This window comes from Ochotona curzoniae, unplaced genomic scaffold, assembly GCF_017591425.1.
Source record: "Ochotona curzoniae isolate NIBS_2020 unplaced genomic scaffold, NIBS_Ocur_1.0 patch266, whole genome shotgun sequence".
NCBI classification, from domain to species: domain Eukaryota; kingdom Metazoa; phylum Chordata; class Mammalia; order Lagomorpha; family Ochotonidae; genus Ochotona; species Ochotona curzoniae.
The window spans coordinates 1,264,371-1,287,224 of NW_024466824.1; the positions used below are offsets into that span (position 1 = coordinate 1,264,371).

Sequence of the window (22,854 nt, forward strand, 5' to 3'; positions counted from 1 at the left end):
TTTCATGGTGATCAAAATAAAATAGTTATAAATTCCAAAAAAAGTTTTGTTTTTATCGTATCAAGATCTTATGTATCTTACGACATCAGAGATTTAATCTTTGACACTATTTACATTTTTGTGATGGCATGCTTTTGAGTTAAAGCTAAACAAAACTGGGGGGCAGTATTGATTCCTGAAATGCTTTTGGTAATTTTCACGCATGTCTCATTTGGATTTCTACCATAGTAGACTGATCTTGTCAAAGGCAAATTCATCTTTCAGGAGAAGTAGCTTCCAATACATTTACATTATTAAGTTTTTCTGTGTTAGAAGAGTATTTGGTAATCTGCCAAAATTTGAAGGACTTTACAGGTACTCACTGATGGTTCTGTCTGCCGTGCTAGTAAATGAATGTTTGCAGTATGTTCACCATACCATAACCGGTGATATACTAGTAAATTTTACTGAATATTTTCCATTCATCTGAAGAACTGTAATGACCAGTCTAAGAAGCAGTTAAAAATAAGTTAAAATACTCCCCTGGTTTGTCGTATACTACTAAGTTTATAGAATAACCAGTAACGGCATTTTAACTATGCATTCAGAAATAATGATCATTTTATAGCAGCTAGAAGCTTCAAGCAGAAACTACCTCCTTGTGAGATTTTTGCTTTTCAGATCATTTCTAGGGAACAGATGATATTGACTCAAAACCGAAGCCCAGAGGAATCAGAGGACTTGTGTAAAATCGTGTTGCTTCTAAGTGGAGTGAGTGCACTTGAAAGGGACTTCTGATTCCAGTTCCCCATCTCCTTGTGAACGGACAGGAAGTGCCTTCTCATGCCCTTACTGCCTTGATGTTTTTGCCTTCCAGTATTTTGTTCTTTGCTAGCCCTTAGTTCCCTAGGTTAAGAGGACAGGCTGAATTAACTAAGTCAGAGTCAAGGGAGAAATGCAAGCAACATCTACCCAAGAGGGCTGAGGATTCCCATTCAGAGGCAGCGATGCCGATTGCAAATCCGTCCCAAGGTGTTCCAGCATTGGTTTGTAGTCTGGGAGGCATCGAGAAAGAAATACTGTTCCAAGACACTGAGCCCCTGAGCGCTGTCTATCCCAACACAGAATTCCTGAGAAAAATTCTAACTTGCCTACGATTGATGTAGGTCTTCTTTGAATGAGAACCCTAGCCCGGGTTTGCTGTTCCTCCCAAGACTCCCAAATGCAGGGTTTCGTGTAATCTCCTTCTTAGGAAGGGAAGTGGACTCAGTGGATCCCTCCTTTCAAATAGTTCAGGAATCCCCCAGTGGAGAGGCCTACTGCTGTCATTGTCGGCTCATTTATCCTTAAGGGATGGCCATTTGTTGAGGTTGTGTCACCCATCACCTTTCTTTGGCCATGTGTCACTGTACTGCCACATTGAAGAATAGATTATTCTATCATTTCCCTTACCCACAAAAGACATGGAGCTTTTTGGGGAAGGCAGAACAGCCCAAACTCTCTCTCCTTAGCCTCGGTAGACAAAAAGAGGATGCTTTCAGTACAAAGGCTGTTATAAAACACTCCCCTATTTATTTGAGTTTAGACTAGATATTAAGTATTATTCATTTACTATATATTGGTTTAAAAAAAAAACCTAGATAAAAAAAATTACACCATTCCGTGTAATTTTCCATCTAAATCTTTCAAAAACAAATCCTACTAGTTCTGGTTACAAAACATGTTCAGCATTCAATTAAAATGAAGATGTTTTCCAAGTTGCTTTCTTCATACGTGCTATGACCAATATCACTTTTGTCTGATGAGTGCATGCTGTTGTGGTTGCCATGATAGCTAGTTTTCACTGGTTGTACAATTACAAAATGTTTGCTAAAATATTGGATATATTTGCTAACAGCAAAACAACAAACAAAATGGTATTTTTAAATAAATGTTTATTTGGTTGTGGAAATTCATTTTGATTTTGCAAAACTAGCGTAACGACATTTTACCCAGTATTATAATGATATGAGCCTTTACTCAGTTTTTTTTTTTTTTAAACTCAGCGGTCAAAACTCTGCAGAAAATGTCAATGATATGAATCTTAGAAAGGCAGCACAAGTTATAACAGAATTTTAATATTCACGGAAACTTTCTGAGATAAATTGATATTTAACCAGAATGATGCTGGTTTAGTCGTTCTTTTTACTGTGGGAACACAGCAGTTAAGTTATAATACAAATTCCTCTCTTTCGCAGCATCTTGCGTGGCATTTGCTTGGACATTGTTTGCGCTGGTGCGTGAATCCTTACGTTAATGCCACGTCAAGTAAGGGCACAGGTGATCTGATGTGAAGACCATTCGTTAGAGCTCAGGGGGCTCGTGATTAGGAAGTAGCCGTTGTTCGACTTGTTGATCTTCGTTATCGTTACATCATGCACAGTGGCAGATCCTTGTACTTTTCATCTCCTGGCAGTTTCCCGCTCACGGCCGCATACACTGAAATCTCGCTTTTAATCTGTATCTCTGGGCTAATGATCAATGAGTTCCATTTGGCATCCGTGAATAATCTGATTTCATTCTGTGTGACAAAGATTCACAAACACCTGTTGCATGCCACATCCTATAGTAGTGACTGTGATGATGATAGGACCCTGTGCACCTGCTTTATGTCTCAGCTCTGACATGAAAACCTCGGGATTAGTTGCTCCTACTTTCTTAAACTTCTGAAAGCTTTATTTACACTTCCACACAAGTGGTCATCTCGTCCCTTCCCGGTTGGTTTAGTCAGCCAAAGCCAATCTAATTGTCAGACATTTATTTGCACCAATGCAATGATGCAGAAATTCTGGAGGCTTCTACTTACTGTCATGCAAATGGATGCCAGCCTGATTCTCATATCTTGTCTACTTTGCAATTATGCTGTTGATTCCTGCTTTTAATCTAACTTGCATTTCTGCCCATCCTTTCCATTCAAATGCTCATTCGTAAACTTTGTCCATCTAGACCAGTACAAGACCCAAGATTTCCATCTTGTTGGACATATTGGTCTTAATATGTGGCCTGGCATTGGACCCTCTCTTTGTGTGTTATTGCATAGATCAGCAGCTCCCTCACCAACGCCTTGGTTAATGGCCTTTGTGTAGTGAGTTCATCACCATCCATCGCTATTCATCCTCAAAGAATAATTACTTGGAAAAACAGAGCCATGTCATGTGCTCGTTTATGTACTGAACCTAATCTGCAAGTACTTCTGAAGTCCTACTGTGTGCTAGACAGGATTCTAAGACCTGAAACGCAACAAGGAACAGAACACACGTGACCCCTGCCCTACAAACTCACGGCTCCCTGGATCTAACAGCATCTTCATCCCGTTGACTTTTTTCATTCTGTTTCATTTTAAAAGACTGTAAAACTCAAAACAATATTTGACCTAACATGTGATAGCATTTATATATGACATTATCAAAAAGTGTTTAACACATGTGTATAACAATATCTAGAGGTAAATACTAAGCTTACTCAGCAATAAAGTGTGATCTTACATTGGACTGTTCACTGTAAGCTGGGGGGAAAAAAAATGTCAGGAAAAAGCAATCTCACAGGAAATCCCTGTCTCTAAGTCTTTGCAAGTGTTCTTTGAAGAGTAACAAAGTCTGTAATTTCCCGGCTCTTCCCTAAGCTCGTGGTACACATCTTTGGTCTAATCCAAAACTTTTACTCAAAAGCTAAGAATATGCGATCATTTCCAGGATTACTTTGACCTTTCCTTTAGTCCATGTTTTGATTAGCTGGCTATTCTACTCATATCCCAGTTACAGACAAATTATGAACAACTTGAATGGCAAGACAGATATATATGGAATATTGAAAAGGTCAGTGCGATTTAGCCCGTAACCACAGAATTTAAAATATGTGACAAGTCACTATCAGACTTAATTCCCACAACAAGGTCTATGGTAACGATGGGAAATCATTCCAATTAAAATATTCTCGCTTCATACTAACGGCTGAAATGGCAAAGTTCAAATGCCCTCTTGGCTCTTCTTTTGTGATAACTTAATAAGTTAGAAAGAAATTGTAATTGAATTAAACAAGGCAAAAATAAAGAGAGAGAGAGAGAAGGGGCGGGAGAGGAGTCCCAAGCCCTTTTGATTTCAGACTCCATAGTGGAGAGAATAATATGATGACTTCTCTGAAAACTCTAATTATGTGTGAGTAAGACAGTTACAGCTACAAAACCAATTCAACAGCCTCCCCATGCTCTCTTTTTTATCTACAGCATAGCTGTCAGTCAGATGGAAACTCCATTTATTTCCATGGAAATGAAGGCAGTGAGTTCAATTTTGCCACCACCCGGGATGTAGATCTTTCTACAGAGGATATTCAGGAGCAATGGTCAGAAGAATTTGAGAGCCAGCCTACAGGGTAAGTAACTGCTATCTCCCATGCTGTGTGTAGCACTTACATTTATTCCGCTGGGCGTATTTTAAATGCTTATTGTTAAGGAGCAAAAACCTACATAAACCAACACTGATGATTCTTAACAAAGACAAGCCCAAAGGGATACATTTACCCTATTTTTATGCACATTAAACATTTGTGATTAAAAATACCTTTTTAACTTCACTCAAAATACATCTCCTCTTAATTTCTTTAGCTTTCTTGAGATTTTGAGTTGTCATCCCAGGGTCTAAGATTTATAGTTGCTGCCACCTGATTTTCACTGGGATGTAGTTTGGATCTATAAAAATCATCTAAGGGATAAAATTTATCTTTCACAGATAAGGAGAAATTGGGGTTTGAGGTTTAAGGAGAGCAGAGCTGAAGCAGTGAGGGAGGCTTGACAGTAATATTTTCTTGCTGGCCCATGCTTTGTGCCGTCATCTGGGCCTCAGGTCCGTGATCTATCTCCTACAACTTAGCAGAACTTTGGAGATTAAAATTAAAAAAAAAAAAAAGGAATAGGCTCAGAGAATCAAAATCCATAAGCTAACCTGAACTGAAATTCCCGAAATTTCACCTGGCTTTTCTCTTTACAATGAAGGTCATTTTGACTACTATAATGGGAGAGAACAAAATTAACCCAAAGTGCATTTTCATCATGATTATGAAAGAGCGATAATTACTGTGAGAATTTTTCCTGGAACGTAGTGCTTAAGGTATAGTCGTCAGTGTGATCTCAGTGAAGTGAATGGAGACTGATGGAGTGGCTGCATCCCCCGGTGGCTGGAGGCAGCTCCCTTCTTGGTTATAGAACTCGACTGCCCGTGCCAGGACCTAAGGTTGAAGCACAAGACATTCATTCATTCCCACTCCTTCTTCTCTCCAGATTCTCCTCTCTCTCTCTCCTTCCCTTCCTCGCTGGTCCTGCATGCCTCTCTTTCTTTCCCGCCCCCCTCTCCCCCACTCCCTCCTCTATCCTTTCCATCTCTTCCCGGAACGCTTGATATTTTAATAGCATTTATTCTAATATCTCATAAGACAGATGTCATCGATGTCACTTATATTTAAGAAGAAATCTGAATTTTATTTTCATCCCATTTCCTACCGGTCCCACTGCATAAATACTCCCTTGCCTATGTTTTTACATTGTGCCATCAAACATGTCTGTAAAATAGACATGCTTCGCTAGAAGGACAGTCCATTGTGTGGCATCGAGGAGACCAGGTGCAAAAGCATGGCAAGGTCCTATAAGTTAATCTTATAAAGGAATCGGTCTGTAGAAAGGAATCGGAATACCAGATACACATATCAGACATTGTGTGTTCCCAAAGAGAATTTGGGTCTGTAACTGAATGACTCAGGTGGTCTCACTTACGCTATTTGGACATTTTTGAAGATTCAAGATTTATCAGGGTTTTAGTCACAGTTAAGAAACGAGGGCTTCCGTGGCCCGGCAATGATCGGCAGAATTCTGTTCCATTAACATGTAATCACGTGCTTGACAAAAGCACCTGTGGCACGCTGATCGCTTGCGCAGTGAAATCACTTCCATTCCAAACACAGTTTAATTATTCTAGACACCTCTCTCAGGTTTATGTGCAGCTGTTGACCTTGGGATATCAGGCCACACCACCACAATGATCTGATGCACACTGTCCTTTGATGGCCCATGTATTGAGTTAGTAGCGTGTGTGTGTGTGTGTGTGTGTGTGTGTGTGTGTTTGTCCAAGGAGAATGAGAAGGTCTAGGATTCTCAGTGTTTTGGTTGATGATTAAAAATGCTGGTTTAATTCATGCTGGGTTTTGAAGAAGAGGAAAGAGGAGTGACTTCTTGCCTCCCCTAGAATCCCAACTGTCGTTTTGCTGGTCTAGGAAGTCATTCTAATACGATCGTTGTTAATCATGATTTCCAGAAGAAAATCTTTGTCATAGAATCAAATGGCTGGGAAGCATTTTAATCTACATGTGAACAAACGCATGCAAAAGGACAGCCTCGCAACGTGATATTGAACGTGCTGCTGTGTTCTCTTTGCCAAGTTCACTGAATGTCTTATTCTTCTTGTCTGCCCCGCCACCCTCACAATTGGCCATTCTAAGCTCAGTTGATAAAATAGAGGCAAAATACAAGTCGTAGGTCCTATCTACTCGAGCATAACCAATGATCTGCTTGAATTCTGCAGCAAGTGTTAAAATCTAAAACTATTAATATGCATCTAACACTTCTTTCTCTCTTAACCATGTTTTCCCCAAAGCAAAAGTGAGGGAGAAAAGAATATATGATCCGTTGCAATACTATTTTCAGAATAAGAGGAATGGCAAGGCAAAAAAAAAAAGCTTTGTTTATAAGCACTGTGCCAGTTATCCAAGTTTCCCTGTCACTTGAACCAAAGCATTTATTCTCATTTTACAAGGATGCAGGAACTGCTTGCACATCCCTAGAGCTTCCCCCAGATTCAGTGTTGGTGACTATAAGAAGACTGATTTGAAGGACTTAAAGAGAGAGGGAGAGATTCCATCCCCTGGCTCACTCCCCAAATGGTCACAGTGGCCAGCACTGGGCTAGGCTAAAGCTATGGGACAGGAGCTTACTCCAGCTCACCCACAGGAGTTTTGGAGGCTAAGGACTTGGATGGTCTTCTGCTGCTTTCCCAGGCAGAAGGAGCTGTGTGGGAAATGGAGCAAAGGAACGCCAGCCTCACAGACCCACGATGCCACAACAACAGCCCCAGCAGGGATTCTTTAAAAAGCAGAATTGTAACGTTTCTCCTAAAGAAGAAATATGTGTTACTTTAGCAAGGGAGAAACTGTAATAGATGCACTGATAATTTATGTGAGTTGTAACTTTGGTTTCACCTTACTCACATCATTTAATTAGCAAGCCCGGTGTCTCACCTCACTGAGAGTATCTTTCACATGGGAGAGAGCTTTGTAGAACAACCCATAGCTATATTATGGTAGCTATATTATGGAACCCATCTACCTGTCTTACATACCAAATGCCAACATCATGTGTCTTTTACTATTCAAATAACTTTTCAAAATAATCTGTTCTATTGCTCTCACCACAATATTCCTACTAAAGAGAACCTCTATAAATACAATAAATATTTAAGTGACTGAACAAAGCGAGCTTGCTCCAGTCTTTCCCATTTGCCCCTTAGTCCTTGGAAAATGACAAAAAAAAAAAGAGTAATGGAATCTTTAAGAGCATTGTAAAACCTGAAAGCGTTTCCTGGTTGGGCCAGGCATGATCAGGAATTGCAGGGAGAGAGAAGGTGGAAGCAGCGTCTGCAGCCTTGAACACGGAGATGACCCAGTGCTACTGCCAATTCCTGGATGATAGACACGGGTGTTAAATGGAGCTCCGAGGTGGGGACAGCTCAGCAGCTGAGCCACTGGCTGCATCCAGCGCAGGCTTCTGGCACAGGAACAAACCATGCATGTCGACACTTGGACTGGAAAAGCAAGGTAGTGTGCCCTACCCTAGGCTCGTCCCAGGCCTTGGGTAACTGAGCAGTTTTATACTTCAACTAGAGAGAGAGGCACAGAGACATCTGAGCACATGAGCTGAAACTGCCACATCAAATAGCATCAAACTAAGGACCTCAGTGCTGAGTAAGTGGCAGTGGCAGAATAAGCAAGTGGATCCCGATTCATGGACATCCAGAGAGGCAGGAGTGAACACACTATAGCAGTGAAATTAGATCCGGTAAGACGTGAGAACCGAAAACATTCGACTTTGGGGCAAAATTTAATGGATATTAGATAGAATTATTTAATTATTAAATAGGCAGAACTGCTGAAGGAAGGAAGTGTAGTGAGTTGATAGTTTGAGTCTTGAGTCCTTTTTTATCACTAGACACAAGAAGGGGCAAGCAGATATTTCTCACGTGAGTAATTATGTCAGACTCAAAAGATCGGAGGGAGTATTAGGCATGATTTATTCAAATAAACAATTGGAAACGAATGTTGCTAGAATTAGGCAGAAGGGGTTCCCCTGAGTGAAGATATTTTGTAAAATGAATGGGAAAATACTGAGCCCGAGACCATCAGGAGGACAGCTGGGGTCAAGGACAGAAGAAGAAATTCTGTGAGCTTCCGGCACAATTCATTGTACTTCCCTTGGGAGCTTTAAACATAATTTTTGGAAAAGAAAGCAAATATCTTAACAGTTCAAGAAAAATAAAATCACATGGAATGTAAAATCCTTGTTCCGTCTAAATACTATCAAATGCTAGGAAAAAAATAGAGACCTTTCTAGACATCTAGTCCAGGTGTCTCAGCAAGCCTGAACCGTGTGAGGCAATCACCCTCAAATGTGTTCCGGGAAGTTGAGACATAGGGAAAAGCAGAGCACTGAGCAAATTTTGAAAAAGTATAAAATTTGTAATTCGGTCTGAATCACATTTATTATTTCTAAGATTTCAACAAAAAGTGGGAAGGAAACAACACCAGAATCCCTCACAGTGGTAGGGGCAGCAGGTGGTGAGCGACGGAAGAGCGGGGAAGTGAAATACCGCCAGAAGTCTTAGCGTGCTTCAGGTGAGCAGGTAAATTGGGTGAACTTCATGTCAACATAAGAACTTCTAATGTCCATGAGAATACGTTGAAAAAAAAAATTAGGCCAGCAGACTTCATGATTTCTTTCTTTTCTTTCTAAGATGTATCTATTTCGCTGGAAAGGCAGATTTACAGAGTGAAGGAGACAAAGAGAAAATTCTTCCATCTGCTGGTTCACTCCCCTAATGGCCGCAGAGGCTTCCAGCCGAGCCAGTTCGAAGCCAGGAGTACCCTCTGGGTCTGCAATGCAGATCCATCCTCTGCAGCTTTCCCAGGTTGTAAGCAGGAAGCTGGATCGGAAGTGGAGCAGTCGGAGCACGAGCCGGCATCCGATGGGATGCCAGCCCCTAGAAGTGAAGGATTAGCCAGTTAAGCCAAAGTACCTGGCCTCATAGGCTTCGTGACTTCTAAGTCATTAGGTGGGCATAGCACCAACAAGGTATAATCAGTCCGGCAAATGCCAGAAATGTGGGGGAAAAAAATTTTAAAGGGTTAATACGCAGAAAGCAATGTGTCAGGAAGCAATTTAAATCTCCAAAGTGGTCAGTTTGAATGGGATATTTTCATTTACAAAGTGAGATTCTCACAGTAAGTAACTTGCTTTTGTCTGAGAGATTCAGACTAAAATGACACATGAAGCTGGTGAATTTACCCTAATACACCAAGTAAAATCAATAAAAGGAAGGAAGGAGACACACCAACATGAGGTAAAGTGGAATTCCAATTCCAATATTCATAGGGCCGGGAAGAGGACATTTCTTGTGCCAGTGTGTATCAGGTGTTTTGAATAGTATATGGTATACCATAAGCCACTGGGCACGGTAAAGCCAATTATTCTACAATCATTATTACCAGCAGCAATGTAATATGGTTCAAATGATACTCAAAGGAAAATTACACTGATGAGTGAGCTATAAAAGAAACACAGAGTTAAATAAACCAAGGGAATCTAAACCATTCACCAACTAAACATAGTATGTCATTGTACAAAGGCTTAGTTAAGGGGTGGTGCAGTGGCGTTGTGGGTTAAGCCTCCACCTGTGATTCCAACACCCCCATATGGGCAGTGGTTTGAGTCCCAGCTGCTCCATTTCCAATCTGTCTCCCTGCTGATATTCTGGGAAAGGCAGAAAAGGATGGCTTAAATTCTTGGGCTTCTGTACCTATGGGGAAGGGGGAGATACTTAGCTCTTTTCAGCATTCACAAGAACCCAAGATATCAGACACAGTGAGTCACACAGGAGGACTTTATTCGGCACAGGGGGAAGCAGCCTCGTGGAAGGGCGCAGAGGCAAAGAGAGAGGGGCTAAAGGAGAGTGCCTTTATGGGGAAGGGAGAAAGAGAGAGGCCCTCAAAGGAAGGGGCCACAGGGATTCGTGGGGGCAGTGGCTCCAGGGGACTGGAGGACAGGGCAGACAGGCATAAGGCCACAAGAAGTGCAGACCAGCAAGCCTTCAAGAAGCCAGGACTCAGGGTCTCCATAATCTCCCAGTCGGAGTCACTGCTCACAGATTCCTCTCCCTCTCTTTTTCTCCCTTTCTCTGTCTTTCCTTCACTTTCTGTAACTGTGCCTTGTAAATAAAAAAACAGATAACATTTTTTTAAAAGAAAAAAAAATGTTAGTTAACGCAAGGTGTGCATATCATGCAAATGCAAAAGTAGAGCCTCATACACTGTTGTCACTCGCTGTTTTCCCCTGTTCGGATTTTCTTTTTAATCTAGGATCTAAGACTGTTAATTAGTTTTTGTATTGCTTCAAATAAAAACAGCAATTCTTCAAATGACACACACACACAAAAATAGTGTAAGTAAGGCTGAATTTTTTTATGATGGCCTTTCATAGAAATTCTGATCCTTTTGAAATTCACGCTGCATAGGTGAATGTTTTGCCTTCGGTGCCATTGTGGGGTTGGCTCCTAGACCTTTCCCACACCATCAAATGAGCATCAAGAATTCAACAGCTGCCTCTCCAGCCCTGTTCTAAGGAGATCATTCTAGAGAATCTTCTGTCTCACCAGTGGATACCTACTTCCCTTGCAGACCAACAAAAACCATCTCCAGCTTAGCCCCTTAAATGTACATTTGTTTTTATCAAGAACAGCCTTCAAACTTACTTTTAACTTCAGCACAGTTACTAAGCATCTTCTTGTAACCTTTCACAAATCATTCCCCTTGTCCTATCCAAACAAAATGTTACTTCTGACTTAGCATACTTTTTGCAAAGGGCTTCAAAAGCTACAGAGCTAAGTGAAGATACAGGTTAAGTGAACCCAATGTAGATTACAGGCTAAGTAAGTTCATGTTTTATTAAATAGGTGTTTTTATTTACAGACACACTCGTTTTTAATAAGGCACGACCCACTTCATCATTTAAATAACAAGTTAAAGCATTCCTTTGGGAGCCCTGATATACCGTGAACCAGATCTTAATGGGAAAGACCCACAGGATGAGAAAGGACACACAGTATTTCTTTCAGATATGTATCTCTTTGATTAAAGATGCTTTAAAGAATATCATTTTGCATACTGCACTGCAGCGTCATCCAACATTGTTGCTCTATCAATCCCAATATAAAAAAATGATCATTTTTATGTAGAAATTTCATTTGAATTGTCACTTTGACTTATTTAAAAAAAAAAGGTGGCAAAAAAGAAATTAGCAGTTGTTTACATTCTGTAACGGCCAAAACATTACGTTACTTTTTCGAAACCATCTCCAGTCCAGGTTATATCACTGTCTCCTTGATAAGAAAGCTGTGTGCTTTCTGAACATCCCGAAACCGTTATTCTTTATTAGTGTTATTTCCACAAGACTGAAAACAAATATGATGTGTGTCGTAAAAGCCTAAAACACAGTGTAATACCAGAAAGCCACCAAATAGAGTGCATTGTTCAGCGGCCACACCAGGAGACTGTGGAAATGCAAGAGAGTGGAGAAGCCTTCCAGCCAGGTATGCGCCTTAGCTCACTTCAGAGGGCTCAGTGTGGAGGCAAACCTCATAAATATTAATGAAGGTGGAAGGGTCTGTATCTTTGGCACACCCCTTAATAAGTAAGCAGAGAATACATCCCCAATAGAGACCTTATGAATGTGATGAACTTTTTCAACCTCAGAGAATTCCTGAGATTAAAAAAAAAAAACTTACAAATTTGGTAAATATACAATTTTACAGCCATCCTTTATTCTCATATCTACACTCAGACCTAACACCTTAACACTGCCAACTAGATGGTTTAGTGTATTTCAGAGGATATGATAAAGCAAAACAAATTTTTCATAGACAATGACTTTAGTGCCCTTATTCCAATATTATCAGGGAAAGAAATTATATTAGCCCACTATTTCGTAGGTCCATGTGCTCCATGTTTTCATTATTCTATAATGATAGCATTTAACTTTTTAATTCTACCACATATAGATGGAATATTTTTCTTTCTTCTTACTTTTTTCCTGGAAATGATTTGCTTATCACAAAGCAAATGTGTAAATTCAAAGGACCCCTCATGCTGATTCCTGTCCTTTAGGGGTTAAAGTGCTGCTCTATAGGCTGCTGTGCATCTGCTCAAAATATTTTTATGAAAATACATAGTATGCCTGAACGTGTTTTTTTAACCTACTGTAAATAACTTCTAGTCAATTAGTATAATTGCTTAAAAAAAATACTTAGTTTATATACTGAACCCCAGTTAGGCAAAATTACAATGTAATAAACATTTAGTGTACTTGGAAAATATATCTGAAAGAATAAAAAAATCATAGGATCATTAGATGTGTGTACATATCTATATTTACGTATGTGGTATTATGTTTAGTTTTAAAGTTGTGGCTGTATTGCTCTTAAAATTGTGTATGTCATTCTTAGAAGTATTATCTGATTAAAATATAGTTAACATGTAGTTCACCTTTTTTGTAAAGCATGCCATATTGCAACCAAGATACCTCTCCCTTTGTAACACACACAGAGAAAAGCCTTGTTTTTCAAATATAAATTAAATATTATGGTAACCTTGCTGTCTCTAAGGAACAAGGCTGCCTTTAGGCGTTTTATTGATTAGAAAACCTTTCTTCCTGTGCGCCAACATCGCCTCGCTCTATTTGTAATAAATAATAGATCCCGCTGTATTTATAATAAATAAGATAGGGGCTTTTCATTTGAGAATCAGTCATAAAGGAATAAATATAAATCGCAAGGTTGTAGAGAGCTCTCACCCTTAGGCACACAGAGCCTCTAGTGCCGCTGCCACAGAGCTGCGTTTCCATGGGGAAAGCGTAATTTAAACTACAGAGAAGTCGCTCTTTTTGAAGGAAACTGCCATCCGTCCAACCAAAACACCTCCAGATATGTGAAGCTCTTCAACCTCTCCTGGTCCTGGTAAATTCCACTTGACGCGATCCTTCTCTTAGGAAGACTCTAGAATGATACCGTATTTGTCCTGGAAATGATCGCAACTCTGCAGCCTTGTGGATTGGGACGCCGAGTTCCAGGGAGGCGGTGGCTTCCTGTGAAGGCTGCCAGCAGTACTCAGGGGGTACCCTGAATGATGCCGCCAGTAGCTGGTGGTACTCAGGGGGTACCCTGAATGATGTCGCCAGTGGCTGGTGGTACTCAGGGGGCTACCCTGAACGATGCTTTCCCTCCAGCCGTGCTGTGGTCAGTATTTTCCACATTCATCCAAGGCTGTGCTTGTCCTAGGATAGGCTGCTCCCAACTGAATTTTTAGTAAATACAAAGTAATTTATTCTGTTCACTTGATAAATCTGGGGATTTCTTAAAAAAAAAAAAAGACTAAATGAGAGGGAAACTGGATATGTCAAACTTGAAGATTGAAAATAAGCACATGGTCTGAATCGTATCTCACAGAACTTTTGTCTGTGGTCAAGGCCACAAAATCACGCGTATCAGTGAATGCAGAAAAGTTACAATGATTAAGAGAAACAGCAGCCCTCGTTTCCCACTAGTCGAGAGAAGGTGCTTTTAGTCCATGGCCATTGTGTCTTTTTTGGATGTCATTGTTCACTTTGTAAATCCTCTAGATAGCTAACTGGGTAGTTACTTGGGGTGTCTAGTCATCCATCATGTGCATCATTTATAACCTTCCCTTGCTCTGTGGCTAAGTAGGCTGGATGACTTAATTGGGATCAATGGAGCAAGCAAAAGACCAACGAACCAGTACGAAACCTTCATGTCTGCATCAAAAAAGGCTCTACTGAATTGACAAGTGATCCATTACTATGAAGAGCTGTTTGAAGAAGTTGGTCCCCTGAGCTAAGAAAGAGGAAATCATAATTTTAGAGGCAAAGAAGCAGTGGGCCTTAAGCAAGCCACTCATCTCCGTTGCATCTCATTTCCTTTATACCTGGGCATGGTTCGTTGTTTGAAAGACAAAAAGGCAAATAGGACATGATCAGAAGTAAATATCAAGAAATAAGAGCTGTTGAAAATACAAAGTATTTAAAATGGTTGAATATGCAATAAGTATCCAAAATACTTACGTTCTCATTAAATCATAAAAAAAGTACAAAAATAAGTTTTAGACTCCAGATGAGCTATTCATTAGAGAGGCACAAAGAGCAAGAGAGACAGAGTTTCCATCCCTCCACTGGTTCACTCCAGTTTGATTGTGACCGAAGCAGGAAGCCAGCAACACAGTCAAGGTCTGTTGCCGAGGGCTGAGGCATCACCACCCTCCCAGGGTCTCCATTGGCAGGTGACTGGAGTTAGGCACAGAACTGGCATGTAATCCCAGTGCTCTGGTTAGAAAGCAGGCACCCTAACCTATAGGAAAATGTCCATTCCTTGTAATACATTTGTAGTAATTCACATATTATCCCTTCAGTATCTGTTGCGAAATATGTGATATTGTAATCTTATACTGTTAGGTGGTCCTAACGTTTTTTTTTTTCCCTGAATAGTCTTTGCCTTGAAAATAGAATAGGTAGATAATAGTTGGTGAGCTTTGTGGTTGAAATAAATATAGCATGTGAATGATATAGTCTATATACACATATTACTTTCCAGTGAAGTTGAAATGTTTAGTAAGCTCTAAAGGAAATAGCATCCATGGTTTGAGACCTGATCCTGTGGTTTAAACACTAGTACATTGCGTTGAGACACTTCAGTACCTCTTAAGATTTGGAAGGGGAGATATATGGCTGATGATCATTATTTGTTTTTCTAGAAGGGAATTAATTCCTATATTCTAGAAGAACTGTTAGTATTTAGCACTAATAATCAATAACTTTATATTCATGAAATCACTATGTATATGATAAAGCTACCAGGGATACAAAATATGTTATCTGAATGTTTGCAAACGAGTAACCAGCCTATGTTTGAAAATTAACAGTTAAAAATGGATTCTTTGACATAGAAAAGAGAGAGAGAAAGTAATGAAAGAAGACAAGGATGTAGGGAGGGAGTGGGGAGGGAAAGGAATGGAGTAATCGTCCATCTATTGCTTTATTCCTCTAGCGCATGTGCTAGCCAGGGTGTGACCAGACCAAAGCAAGGAGCCCAATATTCTATCTCCTGTAAATTAATGTAGAGAATAACTTGGGACCAAAGAAGTCCCACAGTACGCACAAGCACAAATGTACGACCCCTTTGTTAGAGATAGTTTTACAAAGGGTGTAGAAGTCACCTTGGAGATAAAAACACTGACAGTGATTCCATAACAAGGATTATAATCACCCAAGGAATTGTGATCCACCAAGAAAGACAGCAGATGTAATGAGCAGAATAAGGCACCCCAGAATCATCTTAATTAAGTGTGGAGCTTGGTTCCAGCCATCTTAAAGATGCACAGTTCTTGGTATTGGTTGAATTTATACTTCTATAGGAAAAACACAGTTGTGAATGAGGTATTTATGTGGTTTACTTGGTACATAAAATTTGTAACATAAAACCCTCATTTCAGAGTTATGTGTTAATAAACAAATGTCTCAAAAAATATATTTTTAAAGATTTATTTATTTGAAAGGAACAGCTGCAGAGAGACAAAGTAAGTAAGGTCTTTCATCCGCTGGCTCATTCACCAAATGGGCCTCAGCGACCAGGGCTGGGCCTCATCATAACCAGGACCCTGGCACTTCCTCGGTGTCACCCATGCGTGTGGCAAAGACCCAAGCACTAGGTCATCACCATCCTCCATTGCTCTCTTAGACGCAGGGAGCCGAATCGGAAGTGTAGCAGCCAGAACTCAAACAAGTGCTCATATGGGATGCTGGTGTCACAGGTGGCAGGTTAATGTACTGCACCATACCAGCCCCTAAAGATACTGTTACATGAGGAATCTTCAGAAAGGTGATAGGAACGTAGAATTTAGAAGCAAGTTTATTTTGGTGCAAAAAGGATCTTGAAATCCACGCCCAGTTTTTGCATGATATGTCTGTCCCATGAACTTTTTAAGAGATCTCCCCGTACTTTATGAAGCTATGGCTGAATATTCTCACTTACTAATTTTCTTTCTTTTTTCAAGGTGGGACATCTTGGGAGCTGTCATTGGCACAGAGTGTGGAACAATCGAGTCGGGTTTATCATTGATCTTCCTGAAAGATGGAGAGAGGAAAGTATGCACTCCCTACATGGACACCACCGGCTACGGAAACCTAAGGTTTTACTTTGTTATGGGTAGGTACATTTTGAACCAACTTTGTGAACGCCAGGGAACATTCTAGGCCAACACTTATTCCTAAAGAAGTAAGACTATTGTGTACCTTATTAAACACAAATCCAGGAAATGGGAGCTCCTCTGGTAGAGAAAAAGCCGGTGATGGCTCACCCTTGCCCAGGCCAGCCGTACTAGCATCATGAATAGAGCCTGTTGTAACATGCCATGAGCAAACCTAAACACACAGTGCCAGAATCCTGCCCTCCCACCTTGGCCTCCATGGTCATGGCTGAAGGACACTGAGAAAGTCACCAAGAACAAAGCAGCTCCTGTGTCCACGCCTCTGCCTTGCCCCCAAACGGTCATCAAGATGAATCATTTGTTTTCTCATAGCTGCATAATTATTTTGTGGTGGGAAACTGATAAATAAACTGGTTTATAATACTTTAATACATACTCTTTATTTTCTGTAATGTAAAGAAAAAAGAGCTAAAAGATTTTTTTTTTTTAATGATGGTAGATCAAATTCATAGAGTTGGAAACATCTACCCAGGGATTAGAAGGTCAAAACTGGGGACCTCTCCATTTTATCCTGTTATGATAACAAAAGCCACAGTTACATGTTCTTCCACTGATGTCATCCCAGAAATGCGAGTAGGTGGCAAAGGCCTTCTTTGTTGACTGAATCAGAATGCAGAGGCGGCATCTGGAAGCGAAACAGGAAAGGAGCACTCAGAACCTTTGAACTTGCTGGTCAGGCTGTCGGTCCATCAGCACCCAGTGGGTCTTCCAACCCCAGGCCTCAGCACCATTACTTAGGCCTCTCACAATGCTCACTTTGCCTTACACGCACATCTCAGGGTCGCATGGTCAGCTTGCAGCATGTCCTGTGTTCAGGTTTGTGTCGTGTGCGATGTGAATCTGTCTGATAACAGAGAAGGTACGGACATCAAATAAAACAATGCAGTCTGACGTATAAGGGTACCATCACCTCAATTCTGCAATGCCGTATAAATTTAAGGCACAGGGCTAATTTCCTTTAAATAATTAGAGTTCACGGTGGCTTTCATTTTACTGCTTCATTTTACATAAGTCAAAAACAGATTTTTTTTTTTTTTTTTAGAAAACACACCAGTCTAGGGTTTTTTTTTCCCCTCTCTTACTCTTTTGGAATGAAATATTTTAATGCTTGATATTTTCCATGATAAATTAACCCAGCTCAGTGTACTTAGGTGAAATCACGTCACCTTGACCTAGAAGACTAAGTCATCTGTCATTCTCACTAACACAAAGATTATGAATTAATGAATTGAATTGACTGTAAGGAGAAAATTAGAAAGGAATCCAATGAAGTATCTTTTCCCAAATAAAGGGATCTCCATTCAGTTAAAAAAAAAATGAGTGGCATTTGGATATAGAAATCGCACATACAAAATTACAAATCTCAGAATTGTTGGTCAAACGCGCTAACACATGTAAAGCACTCAAAATGATTCCTAATAAATAGTTTGATCCAGGGAAGATCAAGGGAGTTGTTATGGCTTCGCTAAAGCACGGGTGTTCCCCACAAAGGCCCATGTGCTAGGGGCTTGGTTTTCAAAATGTTATGTTAGTGGTTAATGGGTTAAAGATAGAGGTTTGAATTGATTTGATTATGGTATCTAGAAGGTAGGCCTTCTAGAAGTTGGAGGTCTCTAGATCATTAAGGTCTTCCAGAAGCAGCTCTTTTCTATCAAGAAGAGTTGCTTCTAAGAGCTGAAGTTAAGTCCATCAGCTCTCTCTCTCTGTTTCCTGAATTGCCATGAACCTCAGCCAAAATAAACACCTTCTGCCTTCCTGAGTAGCTTCTTGAGCATTTCAGTTAAAGTAATGAAAAGCTGGGATGAATGCAGTAGCCTAATAGCTAGAGTCCTCACCTTGCCTGCGCTCGGGATCCCATGCGAGCACTGGATCATGTCCCAGCTGTTCCTGATTCCCATCCAGTTCCCTGCTTGGGCCTGGAAAAGTAGTCCAGGACGGGCCAAAGCCTTGGGACCCCGCACCCACGTAGGAGATCTAGAAGAGGTTCCTGAATCCTGGCTTCAGATTGGCTCACCTCTGGCCATTGTGGCCACTTGGGGAGTGAATCAGCGGATGGAGGATCTTTCTGTTTCTCCTTCTCTCTATGAATCTGTCTAGCCAATAAAAATCAATCAGTCTTTAAAACTAATGAAAAGCTGACTAGTACAGCGGCAATGGTGCTAATGTAAAGTGAGAACAGAGATGGGTAACTAAAGAGATGAATTCTACTCAAGTTGCCGCCCAGTGTGCTTGCTGGAGGTTAGGAGAGCAGTACTGGAGAAGATCATTGTAAATCTCAGTGGCATATGCTGCTCAGAAGAGCAAGCGTGGAGTGGAAGATTTTAATATTAGATGTGTTACCGTGGCAGTTTCTCGAGCGCCTGATGAAAATAAAAATTCCCTTCAGGATTGAGTCAGATTTGATCATCCCCCAGCACAGCTATTAACTTGAGCCACTAAAGTCACCGTATTCTCCAAGCAGAAGGTAGCACAAGACGTGAGAGCTTCTTAGAAGCTTCTTCTGGGTATATCAAGGTAGAGCAAGAACTACAGGAAAAGGAAAGAAAAAAAGGAAAAAACTCAAACTTTTTCAGCTGGTGGAGAAGAAATATAGAGAGAGATGTCAGACGAGACAGGTGTTTATAAATAATTGCCCACTAAGTAGGACATATTAGGAAAATCAGGAACAGTTATCACTCTGGACTAGATTATATTCTCCGCTTCCCGTGTGGTCTGCCTCGACTCCAGTCATTCTGGTGTGATTACCATTTCTGGAAAGTTTGCTCAGCTCAGATTCACTCAAGGACCGCTGCTTCTTCCGATACATTGATTTTTCAACATCATTGGGTGAGGACCAGTATCCAACTCTGCTCTTGCAACAAGAATGCAGTGAACACACTAAAATAGCCTAACAACTGCTTGTTTATTATCCCTCCCACCCACACATGCCTCCTGAGCATCCGCTACGTGCCCAGCTCTGTTAGCTCACACTTGTGTTTCGTTCCTCTGAAGTTTTACTTGTGGCAACACAAAGCAACGTACTGCCAATTTGCACTAGTCCCCTCTTACTCATGGGGTTTATGTTCCAACCCCCAGTGGAACCGTGCATATACTAGGCTTTGTAGACAAGGATACGGCAAGACAATTCATGGGAAACGGAATTGAAAAACAGGCATATTGGGGGGGAGGAAGAAAGAAATCCCTGCATGGTGGTTTTATAATTTACATTTCCCTGTGATCTTTGTGAAAAACCCTCATACACTTTGTTTTGCTTTGTAGACATTTGTGGGGGGGGGTTGTCTGTTTTGTTGTCGTTTTTACATTGTCATTTTTTATTTTGGTTTTCCTGATAGTTTCATAAGGCTCAGGGATTTCACCCTCCTCCCTCCACAACTGTCGCTCTCCCCGCCCCACTGTTTTCCACTTTATCACTGCACCAGCATAGCCCTTCAGCAACGGTCATGAAGCCTTCATTCCTCCTTTACACATATTATAATATTGTATGAATGGGATACTGGGCTCTCAACCACTGTCTGTACCTACACAGACATTCGTAGGATGAGTTTAATTCATAAAGTAAGCGAATCAGAGATGGATCATTATAAAGCAGAATAATTCAGAGGGATTTAGAATAAGCTATCCTTCTATGTGTTACCCATGTAAGTTAGTCTATCTTTCAATGTGGTATCTCCTCTTTGTAAGATGATAAAAATGCAAAAATGCCTACAACATTTTTATCTGTGGGAAAATTAACCCACTAAAAAAAGAAGCAGCATTGTTAGTATTGGTTTTCGCTTAATTACAAACTTTATGAGGTCAAGACATATTTCCTCCTCTGTTCCTCAAAAAAAAAAAAAAAAAAGTCCGTGGTATAAATATCTCACAAAACAGCATTTAGAAGATTTTGAATCTCACCTCCCATCTAGTTTTTGTTGAGCTCTTTCTGGACCTTAATTGCTACACAAGCCACCCTGTGAGCTACATCTTTGGACAACGCATCAAAGCTGTGACCCTGAAGAACCTACAGCTTCCTGCAAAACCAACTGTTACTGAAACATCACAGAACCGATAAACTGCCCCTGGAGGGATGTTTCAGATAAAGTTCTGTCATCATTTTCAAGTCTTGGCTCATCTGAAGCATGCTTCCTCTTCTGCCATCCTGAACTAAGACTCCCAGGTGTGGCCCCGTTCACTCGAAGAGATGGATGTGGCTCAAAGAGTAATCATTTTTACTGGAAAATCAGATATACAGTAGGGTCTCCATCCTCTGATTCAAAGTGGCCATTGATCTGGATTCTTTTTACTGGAAAATGCTGAGATATTACTGCACCCATATGGGAGGTGCATGCAAGGCGAGGAGCTGATAGGGAGGAAGCATCTGAATCCAGTCTGCTGATGTCACTCCCCAGGTGGCACTTACAACAGCCGGAGCTGATGCAGGTAATGGCTCAAGTACTGAAGACCCAGAGGGCATTCCAGGGTCTGGAGCCTCATTTTGGATCTCTCTTTCTCTTCCTTCCCCACTCACTCACTTGCTGTCACTCTGCTTTTAGAATAAAGATTACTCATTCATTAATTATTAAAAATTACAGTTTCCAAAAGGGAACTTGATTTTCCACATGGATCTTTGCCCCAGCAGGTTATCATTTAGAAGGATTTTATTAGCTGTGTTTGTAATTAACACCGAGGCATATCATGAAACTCTAAACACTATGCCACAAATGTCAAACTCATAAGACAGTCTCAACAAGTTTCTGACTTTGAGCAACAAACATCCACATTGTTTACATTGTCTACCCTACATACCTGGCTTCTGTAATTTCCAATTATGTTATTTAATTTTATAAATGTTTCTTTTATGCCTCCTGCCAGCTTACTGGGACCATGGGTACGTTAATAGCCCCGTATGGCCTGGGCCTCGCTTGTCAGGAAAGTGGACATATGGTCCTACTTAACTGCAGTGTTATAGGGTGAAACAGGGGAGCACTTACATTTATTTGATTTTATGTAACACAGGGCACATGGTAAACAGTAAACAACCAAAATCGACATATTACCACTCTTATGCTCGTCATATACCAAGAGCCTTGCCTCATAGGAACACAGCCGCGGACTGTGCTCACATCATGTGTCACGTCAACGCTGTCAACATGAAAAATCAGGAACAAGGCATTTGGCTAGTGGTTAAGATATCTGTTGGGACAACGACATGTCAGAATGGACAGGGCCTCAACCTGATTTCCAGCTCTGGCCTGTAACTCCAGCTTCCTGCTAATGTAGACTTTAAGACACAGTGATCAATGGCTCAAGTATTTGGGTTTCTGCCACCTATATGGAAGAATTTACTGGAGTGCCTGGATCCCAGCTTTGTTCCCTAGGCATTGCCCCATTGCGCCATTGCAGGTATTTGGGTATTTGGGAAATGAACCAGTTGATGGGAGCTGTGACTATCTGTCTGTCTTCTGTTTATCATCTGTGTGTGTGTCTGCCTCACAAATAAATGCGTAAATATTTTCTTTTAAAAGCTACCAAAAAAAACCCTACAGCTATCCTTGGGCATAAATCTATCAGGCATATAGTCTTTTCTAGAATAAGTCAATTATAAAAAATGAATGGGGTGTGAGCTAAATATTTTAGATACTCCCCAAAACTTTCAGACCAGAGGTAGCAGCTGATTGCTCTTGGCTGTACCCAAGGATTACATGTAGCCCATAACCTCTCTTAGCTGCTCTGGAAACCTGTGGAGTAAGAATGTATACTGACTTCAGTTCTTCCCTCCTTGCCTAGCTGCTGTAGTAAACAGGCTTACTCCCAGAAACCCCAGGTTCTGTCCAGTTTGTGTGAAAGTAGTTCAGTGTTCAACCTCACACTGAAACCTCTGGCAGTGAGCCAGATTCTTGGGTTGCTTCCACTGGTATATGCTCAGCTGTGTCAAATAGTTTTAGAATTAACGTAGAGAAAATAAGAATATTTGCACAGTGTAATTCCAGTAATGTATTTCCAAAGACAAATGGAAATGATCTGTTGTTTGTAATAACTTAGTTCATTGAATTTTCGTATTCAGGAAGATTAAGTCATCATATAAATGAGACAGCTGGCCAATAACAATGGGCCTACTAGATTGTCTTCATGAAATCACTGCAGTCAGCCCATGCAAACCTCAAGTAGTTTTGGTTCAGAAAATGAGTTTTCTTAACGAACTCTTAGGTGGGTGAAATT

The 22,854-nt window shown here is 40.7% G+C and overlaps 1 protein-coding gene across 2 annotated transcripts in view; it reads left to right on the plus strand.

Moving 5' to 3' along the window:
- LOC121166947 (reelin) overlaps positions 1 to 22,854 on the plus strand; it is a 357,334-nt gene that overhangs the window by 207,743 nt on the left and 126,737 nt on the right. For both annotated transcript variants that reach the window (XM_040996283.1, XM_040996284.1), the window contains exons 11-12: positions 4,241 to 4,386; positions 16,444 to 16,595. In XM_040996283.1, coding sequence (XP_040852217.1) covers positions 4,241 to 4,386; positions 16,444 to 16,595 — 298 coding nt within the window. The remainder of the gene's footprint in view (positions 1 to 4,240; positions 4,387 to 16,443; positions 16,596 to 22,854) is intronic.